This window comes from Athene cunicularia, assembly GCF_003259725.1.
Source record: "Athene cunicularia isolate RWA chromosome 2 unlocalized genomic scaffold, athCun1 chr2_part1, whole genome shotgun sequence".
NCBI lineage: Eukaryota > Metazoa > Chordata > Aves > Strigiformes > Strigidae > Athene > Athene cunicularia.
Window position 1 is genome coordinate 129,886,752 of NW_020799095.1, and position 22,452 is coordinate 129,909,203.

Sequence of the window (22,452 nt, forward strand, 5' to 3'; positions counted from 1 at the left end):
AGGAACTAGAAGAAGGCTGTGAACTAAGTATGGACCTAGCTCATGGTAATAGGATATGGGATGAGGGATTGTTCAAAGGGGAAAGTCAGATAAAAAGTTATCAGCAATTACTGATCTTTTAGTAAAAGATCAGTTTGGGGATCTTATTTAACATTTAACTTTTTCATTCATTAAATTGCCAGGCAAAAGTGGAAGTTTTCTGATAAAACACAGGAGAGTCAATAGGCATTGTAAATGTAAATAAGAAGGATCTCATTTGGAAAGAGCCAAATAACCTTAAAAATAAAAGTATTAGAAGAGAGATGAAATACCATAGTATAAAATGAAAGATCATATATTCAGTAGAATTTATCCACTGGCAAACAGGTGCAGCTACATATATAAACTGAACACAATTATGACTATCAGCCATCAATGCTAATGCGGACACTGAAAATTAAAATGAAATCCTAGACTGCATCAAGCAAAGTATTTTCAATAAAAAGAAATGTTCTGGTGAGAGCTCATATGGCATATCACGTTCAATTCTGCCACATGTACCCAGAGGAACCAGCTCAGCACATATACAGTGAGAACTTGCCTGTTGAGTGAAACAAGAGTGAAGGTTGAAAATGATTGCTTTCACTAAATACAATACAATACTAAATACAATACAATTTTAAATACAATACAACACTAAACACAATACAAGGCAATCCTTGGAGAAGAAAAAGAGCTGTTTAGGTTGAAAGACAAAGTTGGTACTAGAAAACCAGTGTAAAATAAATACATTTAGGCTGGAAATTAGTAGGAAGTGTCTACCAGAAAGGTCTGAAACAGTCCTCTAACAGCAGGAGGAAAACCAATTCACTGCTGTTTTACTAAAGCACCTGCCTTTAAGATTAACTTTCCTCTACCCATCCTCCCAAATATTGACAAGACTGAACAATGTCTCTCCCAAATCGTAAAGTCACACCATAGGAGTGGACAGAAGCTCATCATTTGAGGAAGGACAAGTGGCAAAGAGGCAGTGAAACTCTGTAATGTAGAAAATACACAGAACTTCTGGGACAGTATTAAATGAATAACAAAGTTAATTAATAAAGTCAAGTTAAAATCTCCTAATCTTCTAAGCTGTCATTTATGAAACAAATAGATGCCTTATTGTGCTGACTCACTGTCATCATGCCCCCTCCTCTGATCTCCAGCTGGAATACCTTCCATGTGTTCAACAGCAGCAGGCTGCACAGCCTCCAAGAAGAGGTAGTGTTGGGATTTCTTTGGCATAAATTGGAGCTGAGGCCACCAAGCTGAGCCTCTGGGTGCTCACATCATCTCACCACACCACTTCCTCTCCTGCCTTTTGTTGTCCTCTGGCAACGCAGCTGGTGCCTCAAGCCACAGCAAGTGAAATCATCTGGGGTACAGATGCTGTATCTTGAGATGACGGAGCATTACCTGAGACCATGGCTGGGGCTTTGTCCTATGCTACATTATAAGGGATGAAACAGAATGGCCCAACAGTTCTGCACTTGGCTCTGCTGGGTTTGCTATAATGTCTATCAGTGTTCATCTGCCTTTTTAATTTTTTCCCTTTCCTCTGGCTACAGCAGAGGTTCAGGAGCCAGTGCTCAGAATGAAAGATGGGGTGAGTCTGGCCCCTTTCAGTTTGAGATTTGTTCATCATTTATACCCTCCTTTTTAGGGATTAGATTTTGTACACCCACCTCACAGACAATTAATTGTGCCTTACAAAACTTACCCAAATCAGCTCTGATGATTTCCAAAGTTTGCTCACCATCCCAGCAACTCTGAGGGGTACAGATTCCCTCTCCCAGACACCGCTGGCACCTGATGCACCAGAATTGGCATGGCTTGGTGATTTTCTCTCTTTCGTGTTGGACATGACAGTAAGCCCAGCTCACCTCTGCCGTTTGGAAGGGTTTTCACGTTTGTTTTTTCCCAGGAAACAGAAACTGCTTTGGAACAAAGCAGGAATTTTATTTTTTCTTCTTCATACATAATAAAGCCATAAATGTTGATATAAACACCACACTCAGCTTTTCCCACCCGGATTATTGACTGTGCCACTGCCGTGACAGCTGAGAAACGACGGTCCTTTCTACCTGTCCCATTTATATCCCGCCTCCGCCGGCGTTTTCGCCGACGGGGGCTCCCACAGGCTCGCCGCGGTGGCAGACACCGCATGATTCACCAGGGACTGTTTGCCTTGGCCCGGAGGTCCTCCGCGCGGGGAATGGGATTTCCATTCCCCGACGTTTCCCTTGGTCGGCTTCCCTGGAAGGGAGCGCGGGCCCGCCAGGCCAAAACCACGCCGCTTTCCTCTAGCGGGGACCCCACGGCCCTCTCCTGCGGGAAGAAGCCGCTCGGCTGGGGCAGGCCCTCCCCCTCGGGGCTGCAGGAGCTCGCCTCGCCGGGCCCCGGCAGCGCAGGGCCAGGTCTGACAGGGAGGAACCGGCGGCGGGGCCGGGGTAGGTGCTCGTTTACTGGGTCCTGCCGGAGCGGTTTGCTGCCGGTGTTGCAGCCGCAGGAGCGATGTTTCCCTTTCCCCTGGACTGCCTGGGTCTGAGCATACACCCTTCTCCCCGTGCATGCTTCGGTAACTCACGTAACAGTGTATGTGCTGTAAGGAAGAAACCCACTATGTTTTAAAGCCAGTGCAGAGGCTGAACCAAACTTCACCTAGAAACATTCGTTCGCGAGTAGCCTGCAGGTGTCAACGAGCTTCCAGCAGGACAGGGCGCGGCTTATCCCCGGCCAGCGGGTGCAGCCCTGCAGGTAGCGCTGCCCTGAGCGGGCACCTCTGACATGTGGCGTGGGCTGCCGGGCTTCCCCAGAGCACTGTGTTTGCTGGAGGTGGAAGGAGCGGGGGACGGTTTGCTGCATGTTATATACTTACCCTGGAAACCCAACCTAGATGGTGCTCTTTAATCTTATAAAAATTGTTGTGGCATCTTTAATGGCCACATATTCCTGTTTCAGAAGGCAGTTCTTTCCGTGTCAGACTAGCTGCTGTCACTGCTTAACCCCGGGTTAGTGCTGACTGGGACGGAAGAATGCAACCTACTGATTTATGTAATACTTCGTAATGCTTGGGTTTTCTTTTGGGGCCATCATTCAAGGGGTGTATGATCCTGACTGAGATCTGAAAAGGTGACATGCTGTGTTATATGTTACAGCGGTGCTACTGTCAGGCAGCAGACTACTTGAGGAGAAATTATCATACTTAATCTCATCATGAATTCTCCATAAATCAAGAGCTGCATAAAATACACCTATGGCTTTTCCATAAGATCCTACAAAATCAACAAAATAATTTTTGAATGATACACTTTTCATATAGATGTGTCAGCTTTAAGCACCGGAGTTTTAAAACTTTTCCTCGTGTACCGTATATCACTATGATTATAATTATATTCATCAAATTAAATCTGATTTATTTTATATCTTAAGAAAATGTAGCACTCAGTTACACAAGGGTGCAGCTGAGATGCTCAGTCTTGCACTCAGTATTCACACCTAATTACATGAGTCTTTCCATTGAATTCACTGGGATTTCTCACAAACAAGCTAATGCACGCTCTAGTGTTTATGAGCTGGGACCCAGCTGTAATAGTAAAAGATGTTTTAGTCAGTCCAGGCAAACTAAGGAAAGGCTAATCAGATCTAAATACTCTCCTGTGACTTATAAACTAACTCCATGGGAGGGTAAAACACTGAGCACTGCTATTTAATTATAATCTGGACATCATTAACAAGCTCCTTTTATATAGTGTACTCATTGTGAGATTGTGTTTTCATTATGAACAAGGAGTATTTGGAATGGAGATGTTTTAATCCCCAAATTATTGTTTTACACTGGTGCTGGTACTGAGCTCAGTGTGGGTTTGCAAATAAGTTTCAGAACTACTCTCTTTTTTTAAAAAAAAAAAAAAAAGTTACTTTCTGTTTGGAATTAACAGTCTGTTATGGTTTGTGACTGTGCTTCACAGAGACAAAACTAAGCAGCCCACATATGTATTATATGTCATATAATATATGCTTTCATATAAATACCTACTCTTCGTGGTAAAAGTGAAGTTTCTCAGTTTTCCCATACTAGTCTTCTGGGAACATTGTGGAAACTCTGATGTCTAGATCAGATTCGGAACCAGAAAGTGCAGAGAGTCTTCCCCAAAAGAACAAGATAATGAAAAGGTCGATTGTCTAAGTGGCAACTGAAGAAAACCATAACATGGAGATTGATGCTGTCATAAAATAAGAATTCCCACTGCTAAAGCTTGCTGTCTGACCACTGGAAACTATGCTGAGTAAACCATACTATGGGTGCACTGTTCTACAGCATCACCGTTAACTTTTATATGGTGAGTTTCTGAGATTACTGACATGGTCGTCAGCTTCTGTTCTGAGCAGGGGTTGGACCTGATGACCTGCAGAGGTCCTTTCTGACCTAAATTATTCTGTGATTTAGTAGTTTTACAACAGTGGTACCAGGAAGCCTGTATGTGGTCTAGATGAATGACTTAAAAATAACTGATAGATCCCTTAATGTTCTTTCTTTCATTAGAGTTGTAAAAAATTAAGTTATACATGTAGTATGTATACTCTAAGCCCTTTAGATGACTGAGTCCATTGTGTAGAAGTCCTACCATGATATTTATACCTCACAATTAAATGTAATGCTGATCTTTGCTCTTTCTGATATGCTCTGCGTTTTGGTGTGTATACTCATCAAAACATGTGTGTGCTTATCTGACCTGTGTACTTGGACAGGCAAGCTGTTCATCCCCCACCCCCAGACTCTTCTGATGGCTTCCAGAAAGCACTTGCCCTCCCGTATCCTGTAGCACCTTCAGCTGCACTCTGTGGACGGGTACTCATGTACAGCATTTGGCTTGTGAGAATATTTGGCTGACTACCAAATATCATTCACTTCCCTTCTAAAAACTGCTCTATGATGCATTTTGGGTCTTCCCTTTACTGTTTCACAATCTGAGTTAATTTAGTCCCCTGTCACATTTGATTTTATTAGTCCAAGATACAACTCAGCTGTGGGCATTTGTATCAGCAGTCAGAATAATTAAGTACTGATGAAGTTTGTCTCAGCTGCAGTCCAATTGCTATACAAGGCAGGGGGATCTCTCAGTACAGAGAGCACTGGAATACCCTTTTAGCTGCTGAGGTAGGGATTCATGCTGGACAAGGACTGTGTGAACACATAAGAAACAAAGCTGGAAGACTTTGTGAATCTGTGGTTGTCATCCTGTCCCCATCACTATGCAGACATGTCTGGAACAGGCAAATTGCCATCACGTGCTAGGATCATGCCTTTCTGCAGATATAAACCGATGTGTGGTCCTAAAACTTCCTGTCAGGAAGTAGACCTTCATGGATGCATGCAACAAATTTGTCCCCGTCTTCTTGTGCTGGAGTACTTAACTTCTGGTCCTAAATCCACTGCAGATTTGGGTTACTCCTACTGTATGGACATTCATTATTTTAGACTGATAAAAGACTGATGTTGCCGAGTCAACAATTAGTTTTGTTATTGTGGTGGCTTGCTGTGCTACTATGAAAGCTGTTTGTATTTGGGTTATCTATCTCCAGATACAACTGAATTACTAATTGACTTTTAGATAATGAGTTTCCCAGATTCATCAGATACTACTGACAGCATGAATGACCAAAGTTAGCCTCTTAAAAGTTGCTGAAGAAGGTATTAACAAAGGAGTACCACTCTGCTGCTTTGCAGGACTTGGTGCAGCAGTGGGTAGGTTCATGTGCATGTAGTGCCTGCCCTTAGGGTTGAGGAGCAGGTGAGGAATTTACAAATTTAGAGCACCGCAACCTGCTTTCTTCTTCATGGTTTAACCGTATTGATGAGATACAGTTGACCACCATGATTTAGGGGTGTTTTACCTGTCCTGTGTGGCTGAGCCTAGTGAAGCCCTTGTGCAGGAAGGAGTCACAGAAAACCCAGTGCATCATTTGGTGGAACAGGATGACAATTCAGTGCCCCTTTTGTAAGGATGAAGGCAAGATGTTGTTTCTTGCTGATGTGCTAAATACTGTCCTCCTAATTGTGGCCTGCTGCCCCCACATGACACCTGCATAGCTAGTGACAGATATGATGTTGGGCTCTGTAACTGTTTTAAAGAACTGAAAAATGCCTGTGTCAGCAACTGCTCCAGAAAGACGAAGAAAATTATTAATACTCCATGTTCTGATACCTATGCCACACACAGTGATTTTAATGACTAATGGACTAGTAATGCATGTGCTGGCTTATGGACAGTGAAGTACTTTGGAACATGCTGTAGCTGATAGTTAACAGGGCTTTACAGTGCTTGCTGTCCTTAGTTTTTTTAATTTCTGAGGGGATGGGATTGAGAATGAGATATTTTATGGCTTTCATGTAATAAGAGCTCATTCATTTTCCAAGTAACTCACTGTGCTTGCTAACTTGGGGACACAGACTCTGATTTTATTGACTTAGATAGATCTTGTGCAGTTCCTTTAACTTCAGTAAAACTTTTGATTTGATCACAATTCCCTGTTATCTTAGAAATGAGTAGATAATGAGGGGTGCTGAAAGAACTTCAGAATGTTTTCCCTTCTATGAACTTACATTCTTTGTGATTTAAAACCACTGAAGTTAGGTCTTCTAGCAGCTTAATGAAAGTGAATGTCTCTTTTAACTATCAAACAAGACAAGCTGAAGGCAGCCTCTCTGGTGGTAGTAACTGCTGCCTCTGGTGCTTTTTTTGCCTTCCCTTTCCTTCCCATCTACGATGAGAAATTATATAGGGTTCAAGAGAGAGGATATTATCTACAGTTACTAAAGGTGTCAATGTTTCAGGTAACTCCTGAGAATTTCCCCTTCTGTGTATTGTGCTAGTTTTGGTTGCAGCTGAAGAAGGTGGAGAAGTAGGGGTTTGTGGAGTTCATGTTTCTGATTTAACCTTGGAAGGGAACTTATGCTGCAAGATGAGGAAGAAGGCCACCCAGAGGAGCAGGAGGCACGAGCTGACACATATTACTACCCTGGTTTTCCAAGTTCTTTTTCAGCATTATCTGCCCAGCAAAGACAGGTACATTTTTAAGGCACATGAATGAAAAAAATGTGGCCTTCCAGACCAGTGGAAGGGATTCCTGATTCTGTGAAAGAAATTTCCCTGAAGTGGGGTAAGAAATGGAAGGACACTGACTTCAGCATTGAGCTACAGAGCATCTCTTCTCTCTTGACATTATTTAAGAGTTATCACAGTGAAGAGGACGAATCTTAGTAACATGCACTGTGGAGAAGGTCATTGATTTATCACCAGTGACAGTGAATATTCAGTAGAGTCTCTGTCCAAAACAGTCATCAAACCCTTATGAGGAGGCTTCCATGGAAAGATATTTGAAAGGGTAGAAAAAGGTTTGTGTTGTATGTGTGCTGTCTGGCAAAGGAAATAGTTATTTGAAAGAGGAAGTTGCAGTTTCATTTTTCAGCTTTCTTACACTGTATTTCATGAAAATTCAAAATTCATAGCAGTGCATCAGAAAAATTATTCTGTTTCATGGGTATATGGCTAAGCAAGCACAGGTAAAATTGATAAGAAAACACCATGGAAGTATTTAGCTCTTGACTTTAGTCAGGTAGGGAGCAAGGGAATCCTGAAAAGAATAAGAGACCCTGTCTATTTACTTGCCATCTTCTAGGAGAATCTTCCCTTTTAAACCAAACTTATTCAAGATAGCTGCAGCTATTGCAAGTAGCCCTTGCCAAATTGTACCTCTGTGAGCAGCAGTTCCTGTTCTCTGTTAGGAGCTTCTTCACATATCCAGCGGAGCAGTGTGCTTCACTTACTGCTCCAAGGTTGCTGTGAAAACCCTCTTCTTCCTCTCTCCATGAGTAGAAGAATGGATCAGTGCATGCTGCTGCATCTGGTGCTTAACCTGGTTAAGCCCCACGTGTTGTCACCCCTTCTGTTGGTGTCTTTTGCCTTTGAGGTGTTTGGGATGTTTGTCATACAGTGACTTGGTCTTGGGTCTGACCAGGGAAGTTGGCTCCCAGTGGTACAATGCTGAATACTCCTGCTGTGATAGCTGGAATTGAAGTGCTTGCAACATATTTTCCAGGTAGCCACAGAAACATATGTTTGTAAGTTTTGTACTTTGGGAATGTTTTCTCAGCTGGTAGAGCAACCCTTAGCCAGCAGTGTGAAGCTACAGAGGGCTGTGCCAGCAGCCTGGCTTAGCCTGCTGGGAAAATGAGGTGTTAAATACCAAATGTGGTGCAGTAAGCACCATCCAACTTCTAGAGTGAAGACAGGGGACCTTGCAGAAGACCCAGCAAATGAACAGAACCATGGGACAACTGTATGTGGAGAAGCCGTGCAACCACAATATAAACTGGTCATGTAAAAATGCAAGCAGCAGTGAACACAAATATGTACCTGAATCTAGAGCAAAGAACACAAGTCCAGACTCATGACCTCAGGAAAGCATCACAGAAGCTTTCAGTGTGGATGAAAGGGTGGCAGCAGGCTTGGATCAGTGGCATCTGTTATCACACAGACAGCCTTTGGCTTTGGGAACTTCTTTTGTTTTGTTGGGGTTTATATTTTAGATTATCTTATATATCAAAATTTTTAAGACAGGGCAACTAAAGCTCTCATCTGTTAAGCATTGCTTTTGTTTGAAACAGTATTTTAAAACATTCTGAGGGTAAGAATGGGTTGTTAATCTTTCTTTTTTCAATGAGAATTGGCTCTTTTTTGGTGGAACTGTAAATAGGCTTATTTTCTGGTTATCAGGCTGGTAAATATATTGAGATCTGCAGATCTAAGATTTCTGAATCAAAATGAAGTACTGTTGAACAATAGAAGTGATCTTAAGTTTGAATAAAAAGACCCCCAGAAAACTAGGCACTGTTATTCAGTGCTTCTGTGGCTTTTAGTAATTTTCAAGGGGACTGGTAAAATCACACAAAACTGAAAATATACAGCTTTAATACATTTCAGAATTCAGAGACAGCTATGAATGATTACACAGGCATTTTGGTTTATATGGTCAGCTAATAATATGAGATTTGCATGCTATATAAACATTTTCCTAACAGAATTCAAACACTTAAAATCACAGCAAACACTTTTTTTTTTTTTTTTCTTTGAAGTTGCCTGGGGACAGTTGTGAGCCTAGTGAATTTGAAATTGCAACCACATTATCAACAGTTGCTACGAAGGTATAAAATATGTTCAGTGCCAGAATGTAAGAGGGTTTAGTTTGGAGTACTTTGCGGAGCTGGTAGGACTGTACTGAGTCACTTCTTTATCACAGTTTCCTGTGGCATCATGCTGTTGCTGAACTGTTCAGCAGCGTGTTGTGAAGGTACTCTGCCACAGTATCCTTGGTTCTCCATTAGTGTGCCATCAGGAACTGGTAAAATGGCTTTATGTAGAGATTAGCCCAATCTTCACAGCTGTTTAGGATGGATTGAAAGGAGTTAGGCCACTGGTAGCTGGATAACAGCCAGATAACCCTCTTGAACAAGCTGTACATGTCTGGTTCCTGTGACAGCCTTGTAAGGAGCATATTTCTGTATGCTCCTTAGCTCTCTAAACATGGTTTCTGTGCATGTACCCTTGAGGTCCTGTTGCCTTGTGTGCTAAAGGAACAGGCCGGAGAGAGAGAGGAGGTTCCCTTGCACAGCCCTGTGTTTGCTGACAATGTTCTAAGGAGTGAGGAGACAACATGGGAAAAGCTTTCATCAGTAATCGCCAGCAGTAACTGTAGCCTCCAGCAAAATTTGTCCTGTTTTCAGTGGTGTGCTGTTTGCAGTCTCCATCTGTTTCTGACTAGAGCACTGGAAATACTCTACCAATAATACCATCCAGTTGTCCATGCTGCTAGGGCTCCAAAAATTTAAATTTTTGTGGCCACTATTATAAGCACTGACTATTTACACCTCTTTCCTGGTTTGATTGTCCTTAAATCACGTATTCCCTGTTACTGGATAATACTGAACATATAAGCAAGGCTGGGAATTTTGAGTGCAGATACTCAGTTCATTTTGCTCTCTGACATATACACTAAAACGTGTTCGCATTTGAGGATGCTGACTAGGATACACAGAAGGAAAAATAGATTGATAGATAGAAAAAATGATCAATGTGTAATGGCTGTGGAGGACTTTTTTGAAGAATAATGTACAAAATCTCTTTTTTAGAGAGAAAATATTTACTCAGAATGTTCTTTTCTGCCAGTGGGAATGATTACACAGGCATTCCCATCATGGTGGGAAAGAAATCAATTATCTTTCTGAACTGGGGCATTTAGTTGCCTTCTCTTACAGACCTGGGGCTCTATCTGCTTATCAAGTTTAGGACCCTATTAAAATTGTTTTCAATATCATAATTACTTAACCAAGAATTACTGTTAAAATTTGCACTGCTTCTAAAGTTTCCACTCTGTTTCAGGTAAAACAGTTCTTTGCTGTGAACATGGGTAGTTTTATCCATCTCTTGCACACCTAGAGGAGCTCTTGACTAAGCTTCATCATATCACCAGTTCCAAGGCTGAATCTAGCTCCTGTGAGATGCTCTCTCTACAACCCACAACAATAAAGTTTTGAGGGAAGGTAGAAGGAATTTCCATCTGAGGAAGCCCACCAACAGGGGACATGGCCAGAAAATGAGTCTTTGACATGTCTTACCTGTCTGTTTGTGGGCAGAGTTAGTCATAGCTTTTGATGATGCCTTAACATACTCCTTGGCAGGAATCATCTCTTAGTGTAGGAATTTTGTCTGTCAGCTATTCTGTATGACAAAATTTCTTCATAACCTATGGCAAGTTCATTGCCAGTCCTCAGAAGTCTCCTTCAGTAAACAAGATTAATTCTGCACTGCTATCTTCATGCTAGCAGCCAGAGTCTTCTGAAAAGGAAGCATGAGCTGTTGCCAGTTTTCATTTATAGTTGCTGTTTCTGGAATATATTCCCCCCTCTTGTTTTAATTCTCCAAGTTTTTCTGAAGTAAGTATACCTCAGACTGCAAGAACCATTAAACTTCTGAAAAAATGCAACAGAGTGCTGAGTAAAATAATGAAAATATATTTGTGCCCTCCTTGAACCTGTTTATTCTGACAGGCTGACTGAAACAAAGCTGCTTTTCTTGCTTTAAAAATACTTTATTATTATGAAAAATTGTAAAAGTCAATACATTTTAAATGTTAACTGTGAACTTCAACTAACAATACTTATAAACACTATCAGGATCTGCTAACTGCTACTTTATTGTGTAGATCTTCTTTCTTGAAGGTGTAGGTATTATTCCATGCCAGTGTATCTGCATGTTTGCATGGGATGGAAGGGAAGAAATGTAGCTGGGTGGCTGACATGATTACAGTGTATCTTTTTGTGTAATCAAAGAGCTCCTCTTTCTCCTTTATTGCAGTTTCACATCATTGAACGTCCCTCTCCTTCTTGGAAGATGAAGAAAATGATTGCATGCTTCTTTCTGCTACTTGGACACACTCTGCTTTCCACTGTATCTGTTATGGCAAAAGATCTCCCTGGAGGACATTTCACTCGAAGAAGGGATGTTAACTCACAAACTCTACTAGGTAAGTTACAAAAAAATCCCCAACAAACCCAAACACCACGACCAAAAGCCATCTCCAATACAAATGATAAAAGGCATGAGCAACTGGCCAATCCTTGGCTGAGTTAGTTTGTAATAAAAAGGAGAGTGCTGTTTACAAGCAGGAATATGAGAAAGTGTGTTGAACAGTTAGCAGCTGTTGAAAGAGGCTGTTTTCTTTTGGGGTACTAGATCTACTTTATGTAAGTGGTATGAAATAAATATTTGCTACAGGACTATTGTCATGGAAAAAAGACCTTATTTTCACTGTTCAGAGAAAATACATATTGGTCCATGGAAGTTCTGTCAAAGCTGCCTTTTACCATGCCAGCGAGTTTTAACTGTCTGTGTACATGCTCTGCATAAGGATGATTGAATGGAAATCAGTGGCTATTGAAATGAGGGTTGTCATTACATTACTTGATGCTTATCCCTTCATTTTGTCAGGTTAATTTTGTTTATAATGAGTATCTCATTTTTCCTCTTTTGCCAAAAATCTGAGGACAGGATCTAGCACTTTTAGCTTGTGTCTGTCATATTTTAAAACATAAGGTTCATCTCTCTTGTTAATCACTGCCTGTACATCATCAGGCAGTTTGCTGGTCAACTTTTTCATCTGTTATCAGTTCATGGCTTAGAATAATTTTCTTTTGCTCATTGTTTAAAGTAATTGTCAGATTATGAAAACATAGTATGGATGTGGTTTGGACGCAGCCCATCATTAGGGATTCATGATACACATCGGTTGTAGATCTAATCAAATATCTTTCTTCAGCCACTGGGAGATGTTAAGTAGCCTGCCTCCCCATAAAGGTCACCTAGCCTATAGGGGTGAATATGAGGAACGTGAAATGTCCTGCAGAAGATGTATTGGGAAGAAAGAAGAAAGCAGAGGGGGAGCACCAAGTTTTATCCGTAATCCTGTAAATATGTAAAATATGTAAAATTCCATAAAATAACGTGCACAACCTGTCCTTTGTTAACTTAAACCCATTTGTTTTCAATTCCCATAGAACAAATTTAAGCCAAATGACAACAGATTTCCCTTTCTAACTCACCTTTCTCGAAACTAATAGATGCAGTCTTGAGACAATTGAGGTTCTGCAACTGAAGGCTGGAAACCACAGCTCTGGAGATCTAGTCCACCAAAAAACATGGATGTGGAACAGCAAAGAGAAATACCCACATTCAGACCTTACTCAGGATGACTCTCAAACTTTCTGAAATACTAAATTCTAAAGTGTAATTAAATAGCAGCCCCTCCTGCATATTTTATGGTCCCCAGCAAATAACCTAAGTGAGCTTATTACTTTAAGAAAAAATCTACCTGTCTCTAGAAGATTAACAAAATAGCAAGGTGTTACCTGGAGAAACTAAAAGGAGTTGCATTTCTCAGCTTGCCTTTTTTCCCTGTGATTTTTTAAATTGCTTTTATAGCCTCTTTTTATATATTTTAAATAGTGGAAAATATATAAAAAGAATTAGCACTTGATATAAATCAAAATGTATAGATTAAATTATTTCTTTCTTCTTTCAAAAGCTAACCAATTTTTGGTCCCTGCATTTGGGATATTCTGGATCCCTGTTCAGTTTGGCATGTGCAGGATGCAAACAGTTCTGGCAGCTCTGGCTGAAAGAACCTTTTCAAGACATTAAATGATGCAAGAAACTTGGGACATTCTCTGGTCCAGCCCATAAAAGTACGTGGCAGTTTGGAGTCAGACTCTTGGGCCTTGCATTCTGTTACAATAAATTAGGTCACCTGCTTCAGATTCAGCAGTGCATATAAACAGTGGCATGGTTAAAACGTGCCTCTCTGTAAAGAACAGAATGTGTAAAATGCCTGCCACTCTGCTGGAAAGCTGTAGCATTCCTTAAATGACATGAGAAAGAATGGGGTCAGACCATCTCAGTGACATCAAGTCTATTGACATAATAAAATCATTCCAAAATTATGGCAATTTACAGGGATTAGAAACTGTGCCATTCTATATAATATATATATTATAAATAGTAGTGGCGATGACAGTTGCTGCTGTTGTGGAAAGATGTGGTTGGCAGGCAAAAGTGAGCAATATAGCTGCAAAGAACCAACAAATACCTGGAAAAGTAATAAAAGTTCAGGTTGGGGTTTTTTGGGGGGCTTTTTTGGGTGTGTGTGGTTTGAGAACTAAAATGAAGGATTATGCTATGTAAATATTAGTAGCATTAAAATATTTTTATTCCTTTTTACTTAATTTTACCTTTTTTAAAGCAAAAGTGTACTGCTGTGATAACTATTTACTGGTAAAATACTAGTAGTGTCCATGTACAGAAGTAAAAGTCCTTGCTCCAGGAAACTGACAACATAAATAAGCAAAATGGAATGGATGAAAAATCCTGTGGGATTGTCCACGTAAAGATAAAAGTACTTTGGGATCCAGTTTTAGGAGGATTTAATTTTTTGGCAGCCATGCACTAATACATCATAGATTTCTTAATTGTCTTGTTAGGGCTAATAGCCTATACGTTTTGATGAAGGTTTCAGAAGGAATGAGCTATATCTTTTCTATGTTTTTCTTATCCCCAGTCTTTCTGCTAAACCTCAATGTATGGGTTTTTTTTTAATTTGGCAGATCTTTGTATTTCTTATTGTTGTTTAAAATTATTATTGCTGTAGTTAATAATTTCCATTGAAGATCTGAAATCTTTTGTGCAAGGATCAATCGGACATAAAGTTTTTGGAACACTATGTGTCCCTTGAAAGCCAAACTGCTTTGCAGGTTTTCCTTTCTTTAAACATTGAATCAAACTTTGAAGTATTTAAAACTTGTCAATCCTGCCAATATAATTAAATTTGTTAACATTTTTGTCAATCTTTCTTGCAGCATATTAGTTGTAGAACATGTGTAGGTGCTTTAGAGACAGAAAATATACATGTATTTCTTGTAATAACAGAATGTCTATTAGATTGCTGGAAATATTGTTTTAATGTTGGTGTACTTATGTTTTATAGGATCATTTCTATAGTCCTGCAAGATCTTGTGAAATAATAGAAAGAAATAGGATGGTCCATTTGTCTTTCCTGTAGCAGAGGGTAGCCACCTTTCCCCTTATGTGACATATGAACTAAATTTTGCCTTTTCTTTCCCGTCATCAGTAATTTGATCCTGAATATTGGATCTTTGGCCTTATCCTAATTCCTTAAAGTAAATTAATCTTTTATTTTAGAATCTTCCCTTTTAAAGGTTTTATCAGAGCTCTGGAGAGTTTTTACTTAGCTCTGACAAAATCATTGCCCCTGCTGAGCACAGCTGCTTTGTTAGATTACACACAGATCACTGAAAGCACAATTTGCCAGCTTAGCATTGCTTTTTGGATGCTAAAGAAAAGCCGTACTGGAAATATACTTGGCTACATAGTTATAAAGATAAAATTATGTCTGTTATATTAGCTAATTCCCTTCAGATATAACTGAAATGGACTTCCTCACCTAAATAGACTGATGAAGAGCTGCATCAGTCATCCAAGAGTGTGATTTCAAGGCCACTGTCAGAGGTCCACAGCACCTTCCAGCATGTTCCATGTTCAGAAGGAACATATGCCAAGTCCTTACAAGGTGTAGCTTTTTTGGAGTTTGATGTTGTGAGGTTTTTTGGTGGAGCAGATTTGGGACTTATGCCCTACTGCATCTTAATCATTTATTATAAAACAAAGCAAAGCCAAATTTCAACACTGTGGAAAAACCCCAAGTTTTTGTGTGTTTTTTTTTCTTGGTGAACTCTTGTAAACTGGGCATGTATTTCATGTCACATGGGCATATTTCTTTGGAGAGTTCTGGAAGTGGATGCATGGGAATAATTGAATAAGCTGTAGAATAATATTCTAAGCAATAACGTTCCTTCTGTTCCTTAGGAGTATAAAACATGCACCTACCTGTTTTTGAAAATAACTGTGTGAGGAGAAAAGCTAATTTGAGGGGCATTCCTTTAGACACTACATGATATCAGAAGAAAGAAACTACAGGAGATTAACTGATACTCCACAAATTGAAACAGAGAGGGGAAAGAAGGCCAAGAAGGAAATGTACTTGGCTCCTGTTCAGTAGAAACTGCTGCTAGATGCAAATGTCCCTGTCTGTATTAAATTATATTCTGCAACAAAATATATAATGATTTATCTCTTGGTTGTATGTATATGATTCCACTAATAATATGAAGGGAAGTAATGTGAAGTACACAGAGTGCTCACCAAATTTATGAATCACTCACTGAAGTCAGCTAAAATTATTCCAAACTTTCTTATATCCAACCCAGTTCTTAAATTTGTGTGTATGTAACTTTAGGGCTCAAGGACATTATCAGGTTAACCATTCTGGGTTAAATTTTAGCTGCAAATCAGAGGGGAAATATGTGACAAAAGTCCATGATACTTCTCTGGAGTGCAGATAAGATTTCTATTTAGTTTTGGTTGAAGTCATTGTACATGTACACACTCAAAGCTGACCAGAGATCTCTAAATCCTGCTAATGTGGACTACTGAGCCAACATGGGATGATAACTGCTCTAAGAAACTCATTCATAGCCTCACCATAGATAGAATCATCATAGAATCGTAGAAAGGTTGGAGTTGGAAGGGACCTTAAAGATCATCTAGTTCCAACCCCTGTGCCATGGTCAGGGACACCTTCCACTAGCCCAGGTTGCTCAAAGCCCCGTCCAACCTGGCCTGGAACACTGCCAGGGAGAGGGCAGCCACAGCTTCTCTGGGCAACTTGGTCCAGTCTCACCACTCTCACAGTGAAGAATTTTTCCTAATATCTAATCTAAATCTACCCTTTTTCAGTTTAAAGCCATTACTCCTTGTTTTATCACTACATGCCCTTGTAAAAAGTCCCTCCCCATCTTTCCTGAAGGCCACTATAAGGTCCCCCCAGACCCTTCTCTTTAGGCCGAACAACCCCAGCTCTCTCAGCCTGTCCCCACAGGGGAGGTGCTCCAGCCCCCTGATGATTTTTGTGGCCTCCTCTGGAGCTGTTCAAGCAGGTCTATGTCTGTCTAATGCTGGGGGCCCCAGAGCTGGACACAGTGCTCCAGGTGGGGTTTCAAAAGTACAGAGTAGAATATGTAGCATATGTGTGTATGTGTTATTTCTTCACATAAGGGCAACTCTGCCAAGTTTTTTTATCCTCAGACATGTTAAGTAGCTCATTGTAACTGAAGTCAGAATTGTGTCACAACTACATCATGTGTTTCACATATTGTGCTGGTATAGTATTTGGGGAAATTAAAACTATTTCAGGCAGTCGATAAACATAGGAAGGGGTTGCAAATGTATCTTTTGAATTATCACATATTTAGTTAAAATATAAGCAAAATCCTAACCGAACTTTTATAAGGATACAAGGTCATCAAATATGTATCAGTTTAAACTCTCTCAAAACATAAATTTGCCATCTAAATAGAGATGTATTCCATTTGGAAAGCAAAACATTTAGAGTCTGTTAAATCACCTGTTTCTTCCTTCTGAGGTGTGTAGGTACAACTTACAGTCCTTGTGCCTTGAGACAATATCAGCAATTGCGTGCTTTGCTTCCCAGTAGTGATTGTCTCAATAGCTGAGAGGTTTCTGGACTTTATGCAAAGCCTTGAAACTTCAGCTTTCATCTTAATCTCTCAGCTGTTGTCTATTATCTACCCAGCTGGGGTCTAAAACAATAGCAGGAAGGTTGCACTTGCTCAGACCACCCCACTCTTTCAGGTTTCTGGGTTTTGTTCTCAGTGGGAGACCCTTCTCTGTGGCTCTGAGGCTTGGTAGCCTGGCTTATGCTGAGGCTGTGCCTCCCCAGCCCCTAACAGGGGTCCTGGAGTCTGAGAAGGCGAGATCTGAACAGTGATTGCATCCCTGCCGAGCCAGTTATTCCCTGCAGAAGCTGTTACCCTTAAGCAGGCCCAACTAATGAGCCATGAGGGCTAGCTGGGACTGTGACAGACCCCAGGGATTTGTGTCCTATTCTGAGTATGCTCATCTGCAGTCAATTATGATGGAGATCAGAAAGTTGGGATTTTGGTCTGTGTTAGCAATTTTTAACCACATAACAACACTGTGCTTGCCAACTGTCATATTTAGTATTCATTATTAATTTTCAAGTCATGTATCAAAACAGCATTCACTTTTAAGCTGCTTAAAGGGAAATTCATTAATTAATATTATATGGGTTATAATTCTATCAGCACAAAAAATTTTCTTGTATTTTTTTAATGTGTATTTCCTCAAATAAAGCCTTTTCTTTTCCCTTCTTCCTCCTTCCTCCATTCTCTCTTTTTGCTTTGTTTTCTTATTCTATCTTTTCCCCCCTTCTTCTCTTTTTTTCTTTTTCCCTTTTTCCTTTTTTTTTTTTTTAATGTGGAAAGAATATCTGCTGCTACAGTAAAACTGAGTCATGTACTAAATGGCAAATGCTCTTTGTATTTCTGAAATGTTTGTTACTACCCCCACAAATTACTGTAAAATACCATTTCTCTTTGAAAAAGAGTTTGCTTTGACAATAACTCACTGAGTAAAATTGCAAACTGGTTTTATGTGTATATTCTAGAAGAGCTCAAAAACTCCTCTGTGTATTTTGTCTTGAAGGAAGATCATGCCAAAAGAAAGAACACTGAATGTTCAAAAGTGTGGTGTGTTTTGCTTAATTGTGAGTACTTAATACTTAATAATTAAAAAAGCACGTATGTTCAAAATTAACTTGAAAATCCTGGAAACAGCATTTGCATAACTTAAGGAACATCTCATTTTATAGGCGTGAGTGGGTAATCACTATTGTGAATGAAGTCAACATGCCTTTAAATTGCTTTGGAACCTGGAAGACACCTTCTACTTATTTAAGTAGTGCTGAAGTGGTAGAGCTAATGGTTTGCCAGTGCGCATGATGTCCCACATACTGTGGGGAGTAGGGGGGAAATGGTGTACGGCAGTATCCCATGGTACCATTTCTGGAACTATTCTGGAGAAGAGTCTAATACTTAGACTGTTACCAATGAGTAGAAATATGTGGTTCAGGTCAGCTGATCAATGAGTAATGTTGAGATTGCTCACAGCTTTCCCCGTAAACAAAGACATGGGCAACTTTAAAAAAAAAAAGGTATGGATAGGAGCTTTTAAAAACTTAAGCTAATGTCCTGAAAGCAGAACAGTGCAAATTCAGTAAGGTCACATTGTTTCACTGATTTTTCTATGCTGCTAACAGTGACTTACTTTCTCTATTGTTCCTTCTCTAGTAATTTCTATGTCCTTTCAACAGTGCCCCAAGTAGCTCAGGCAAGAATAGGAATTTCAGTTCTTCAAGGAGAAAGGTATGAAAATCACCTTCTCCCATACAATCACCTTTTTTTTTGTTTTGGTTGTGATTTGTTGTTTTACAGATGCATGCAGGAAAAGACAGAGTCACAGGCACAGTAAATGCCTCCAGACTGTCTGTGGGAACTGGATTCAAAGTGCCATTAACTGTGTGTACTACAAGGTTTCTCCATCATGGCTCAGCAAATGAATTCCTCCTCTCTCATGGGTGTGAGCTATGTTCAGCTGAGAGCATGTAACATTTGTTTCTGTTAGGAAGTGGTGGGTAGATGTTGATGCTGCTGGGACTGACATGGGGATATCAGGGTGCTTCATCCCTCTGTACAGGTGTTCCCATGCCTGCAAGGGAAAGCGACCCACTCCCTGGTCCTCCTGACCATAAAAGCAGGTTTGCCTCCTGTCAGGAAACCCAACAGTTTCCATCTCAGAACAGCTGAAACATGCAAAAAGAACTAAGAAACTTGAGAGTATCCCTACACCATACGTTGGCCTCATGTCAGAGGCAGCATCATTTTTAGTGAAGAAATGGAGAAATACTAGGAGTCAGTTTTGGGACTCTGGAATTAAGGAGACTTTATATTAATAATTACATGTTGGAAAGGATGACATGGAATGAATAGAAATACTGAGGTGAAATGAAAACAAGGTAATGGACCCTCCTGCAGTGACTGATAATGAAGCATTTGCATGTAGAAGGAAATAGAAATCTGTGGACAAGAGCCTCCTGCTGTACAGATCTCCCAGAAATTTTGAAAGTTCAGAAAAGATTTTGTAAGAGGCAATAAAAAATGTCTGGAGGCTGTGTTGCATTTAGAGATTGTTCCCAGATGAAGAAATTTGTAAGGAGGAATGAGTGAGCTGCCAAACTCATAATGAATCCTTGGGTTAGCGCCAGAGGCCTGTGAATTTGGGGAAAGGCTCAGAGCAAGGATGGGCCCAGGGAGTACAGGGACAGGTCTTAGACTCAGGGTCTGTTCCAGAGCTGGCAAGAGGTGGAGTCACCTGCAGAACCAAGTGCAGCGTGTATGTATGCCAGGAAATGGGGTACTGAGCAGTTTCTAACATTTACTTCAGGAACTAGCTATGATTATATCTTAAATGCACCATAACACCCTTTGTCTTTCTCTGAGTTAAAATGAGAAAAAAGAAAAGGAGTGGAAGCTAAATGTCTCACTTGGAGCCAAGAAGTGCTTGGAATTACCGTTATTCTTCATTTACTCTTGGCAACAACCACGAAATGTGTTTTCCAAACAGGAACGATGTTACATTAACTGCCGTGTACTTCGTGCTTGATCTTTGCAAAAGAAGCTGCTGCAGTTTCCCAGACAGTGTATGTAGGTAATTCATAGATATGCCTTTTTTCCCATCCAAGCATTTTGCTTTTGGTATATTTATGGATTAATTGCAAATTTAAGTATTCTTTACTTGTATGATTGTGCAGCAAGAGGATTAAACCTTCTTGATGAACTAAAAAATCTTTTGGAAATATCTGAGAACCTGTCAAACCGTATCTTTCTGTCTGTATATTTAGATAAAGAAAACCAGTAAGAACAAATATATGACACCCAGAAAGTTCATACATTTTGAAACAAATTTGGTAGGAGTTATACCAAGATTTATAAAGAAGGAAGTTCTAAAGAAAAGAGAGGTGAGTAAGGTTGAGGGCTAGATGAAAAATGAAATAATAAAATGTCAAAGAAGTAAGAGAAATTTAGGAAGAAGTTTTATATTGTGCTGGGAGAACAGTTTTCTCCTCTTTACTTAATTCTGAGTGAAGACTTTTGTTTTGTTACTCAAAGATAAAATCTAAATAAACCCAGTGTTATTGCTGGCAGTGTCCGGGACATGTAATTTTTTGTATATACATTACTGTGGAGTGAGCTAAGAAACACAATATATTGAGTCTTAAAATTGCTATTAATGCATTGCCTGCTCAGGCAATAATTTTTCTATGATCTCATTTATTCTTAACTGATCTCATCCTTCCTTCTTGCTTGAATTGTCTTGCTCTATAACAAACATCTTCATGGAACTAATATTTAGTTGTTATAGATCACTTTTTCAGTGTTTTAACTTTACTACAGTATTTACCAAATTGGGCCTTTTGCCTTGCATACAGCAATAGCCTTCTTTAAGATTTATCCGTTCTCATGTATTAGGATAAAGACCTACATAACCAAATAAGTAATATTCAGATTAAAAAAGAGAAATATTAAGGAGTCCTAAAGATGTAGGACAACAATAGAAAATAAATAACTCATCTTTAAACAATAAAGCTCTTCAAGGGACTTTGCTTGCAAAAACTTTCGAAAAATCATCATTGGGTCCTCTGAATGTGTTCAGTTTGAATATCCCAAAATGGAAATGTTTGAGGAAATTAAACAGTGCCAGGGGACATTTTTAGGCGTTGGGACTCCACCATTATTGTTGCTGTTAAATTGCTGGAGCTGTCTCTGGCACACAGTGATTAGCATTCCCCCAAGCAATCCCAGTGTATGGTTCAGAGGCTACAGGGGGACAGGAATTATTCTCAGTAGGCAGCTTGCATACAGCCACTCTGTTTTAGCGGGAAGGTGAGTTTAATGCTGTGGATCCAGGCCAGCTGGCCTCTGAGCTTAGCTTGTATCTTAGACTGCTCTCTGGCACTGAGACCAGCAGTATAAAACAGCCTCCTTCTGCACTACTAGAATACCCTGAGCTTACAGAGTGGCTGCATCCACATTGCTTATTGGGATGGATCCCTGGCTCATGCTACTTCCCATATCATGCCTGAGGATTGTTTGAGAAAATGTTAATTGTCCTAGGACAAACAATACCAGGAACTGTCCTAATGATTTAACAGCCTAGAAGAGACAATTCCAAAGTTCGGGAGAACTCCTTGGTTGTGCTTTAGTTATATTAAAGCAATATAGCATTAGTTAGAAATAAGCTGAGAGGGTACAAATACACTCTCAGAGACCCTTGGGTGGCTAAGCAAAGTCAAAGCAGCGTGAGCTTCATCAAAGCCAAAGTAGGGGTTCAGGCCTGAACATAGTTTGCTTTGAGAAAGGAGTAGAAGGAAACCCAACAGAGATCAGAGAAAATAATTTAATAGCATTTTCAGCTTTAGAGAAAATTAAGATGCTCAATGTGAAATACTCTTTTAAGCTTTGTTTTATGTATGCCTCAGTAATTGGATCCCAGCTGGATTCTTCTAAGTAGAACTGAAATTTTGTTGCATTGTTAATTTTGCAAAGGTAGTATCACTGGATCTGCCATTTACAGACAAAATGGAAACTGAGTAGAGAAGGAGAACATATTTACTGTTGACTTGACCTTTCCTTCCCTTGCCTTGTCTGTCCTTCTCTTGCCTCTCCTGGCCTTGCCTTTGGATAATACAACTCACACTGAGGGGTTTTTTAACTTTTGTGTTGGCAATACAAAACTTCTGCTGACTTAGAAGCAGGTTTATGGATGAGTAGCTCTTTTCAATGAGAATGTCACTTTTCATAAG

The 22,452-nt window shown here is 40.0% G+C and overlaps 1 protein-coding gene across 10 annotated transcripts in view; it reads left to right on the plus strand.

Annotated features, from left to right (window-relative positions):
* The first annotated feature begins 2,335 nt into the window (after positions 1-2,335).
* Positions 2,336-22,452, plus strand: part of MATN2 (matrilin 2) — a 76,963-nt gene continuing 56,846 nt past the window's right edge. For all 10 annotated transcript variants that reach the window (XR_003397725.1, XR_003397726.1, XM_026842026.1 and 7 more), the window contains exons 1-2: positions 2,336-2,438; positions 11,439-11,607. Coding sequence is in view for 8 of the 10 variants with exons in the window: in XM_026842026.1 (XP_026697827.1) it covers positions 11,475-11,607 (133 nt within the window). In the remaining 2 variants the exon portion in view is untranslated. The remainder of the gene's footprint in view (positions 2,439-11,438; positions 11,608-22,452) is intronic.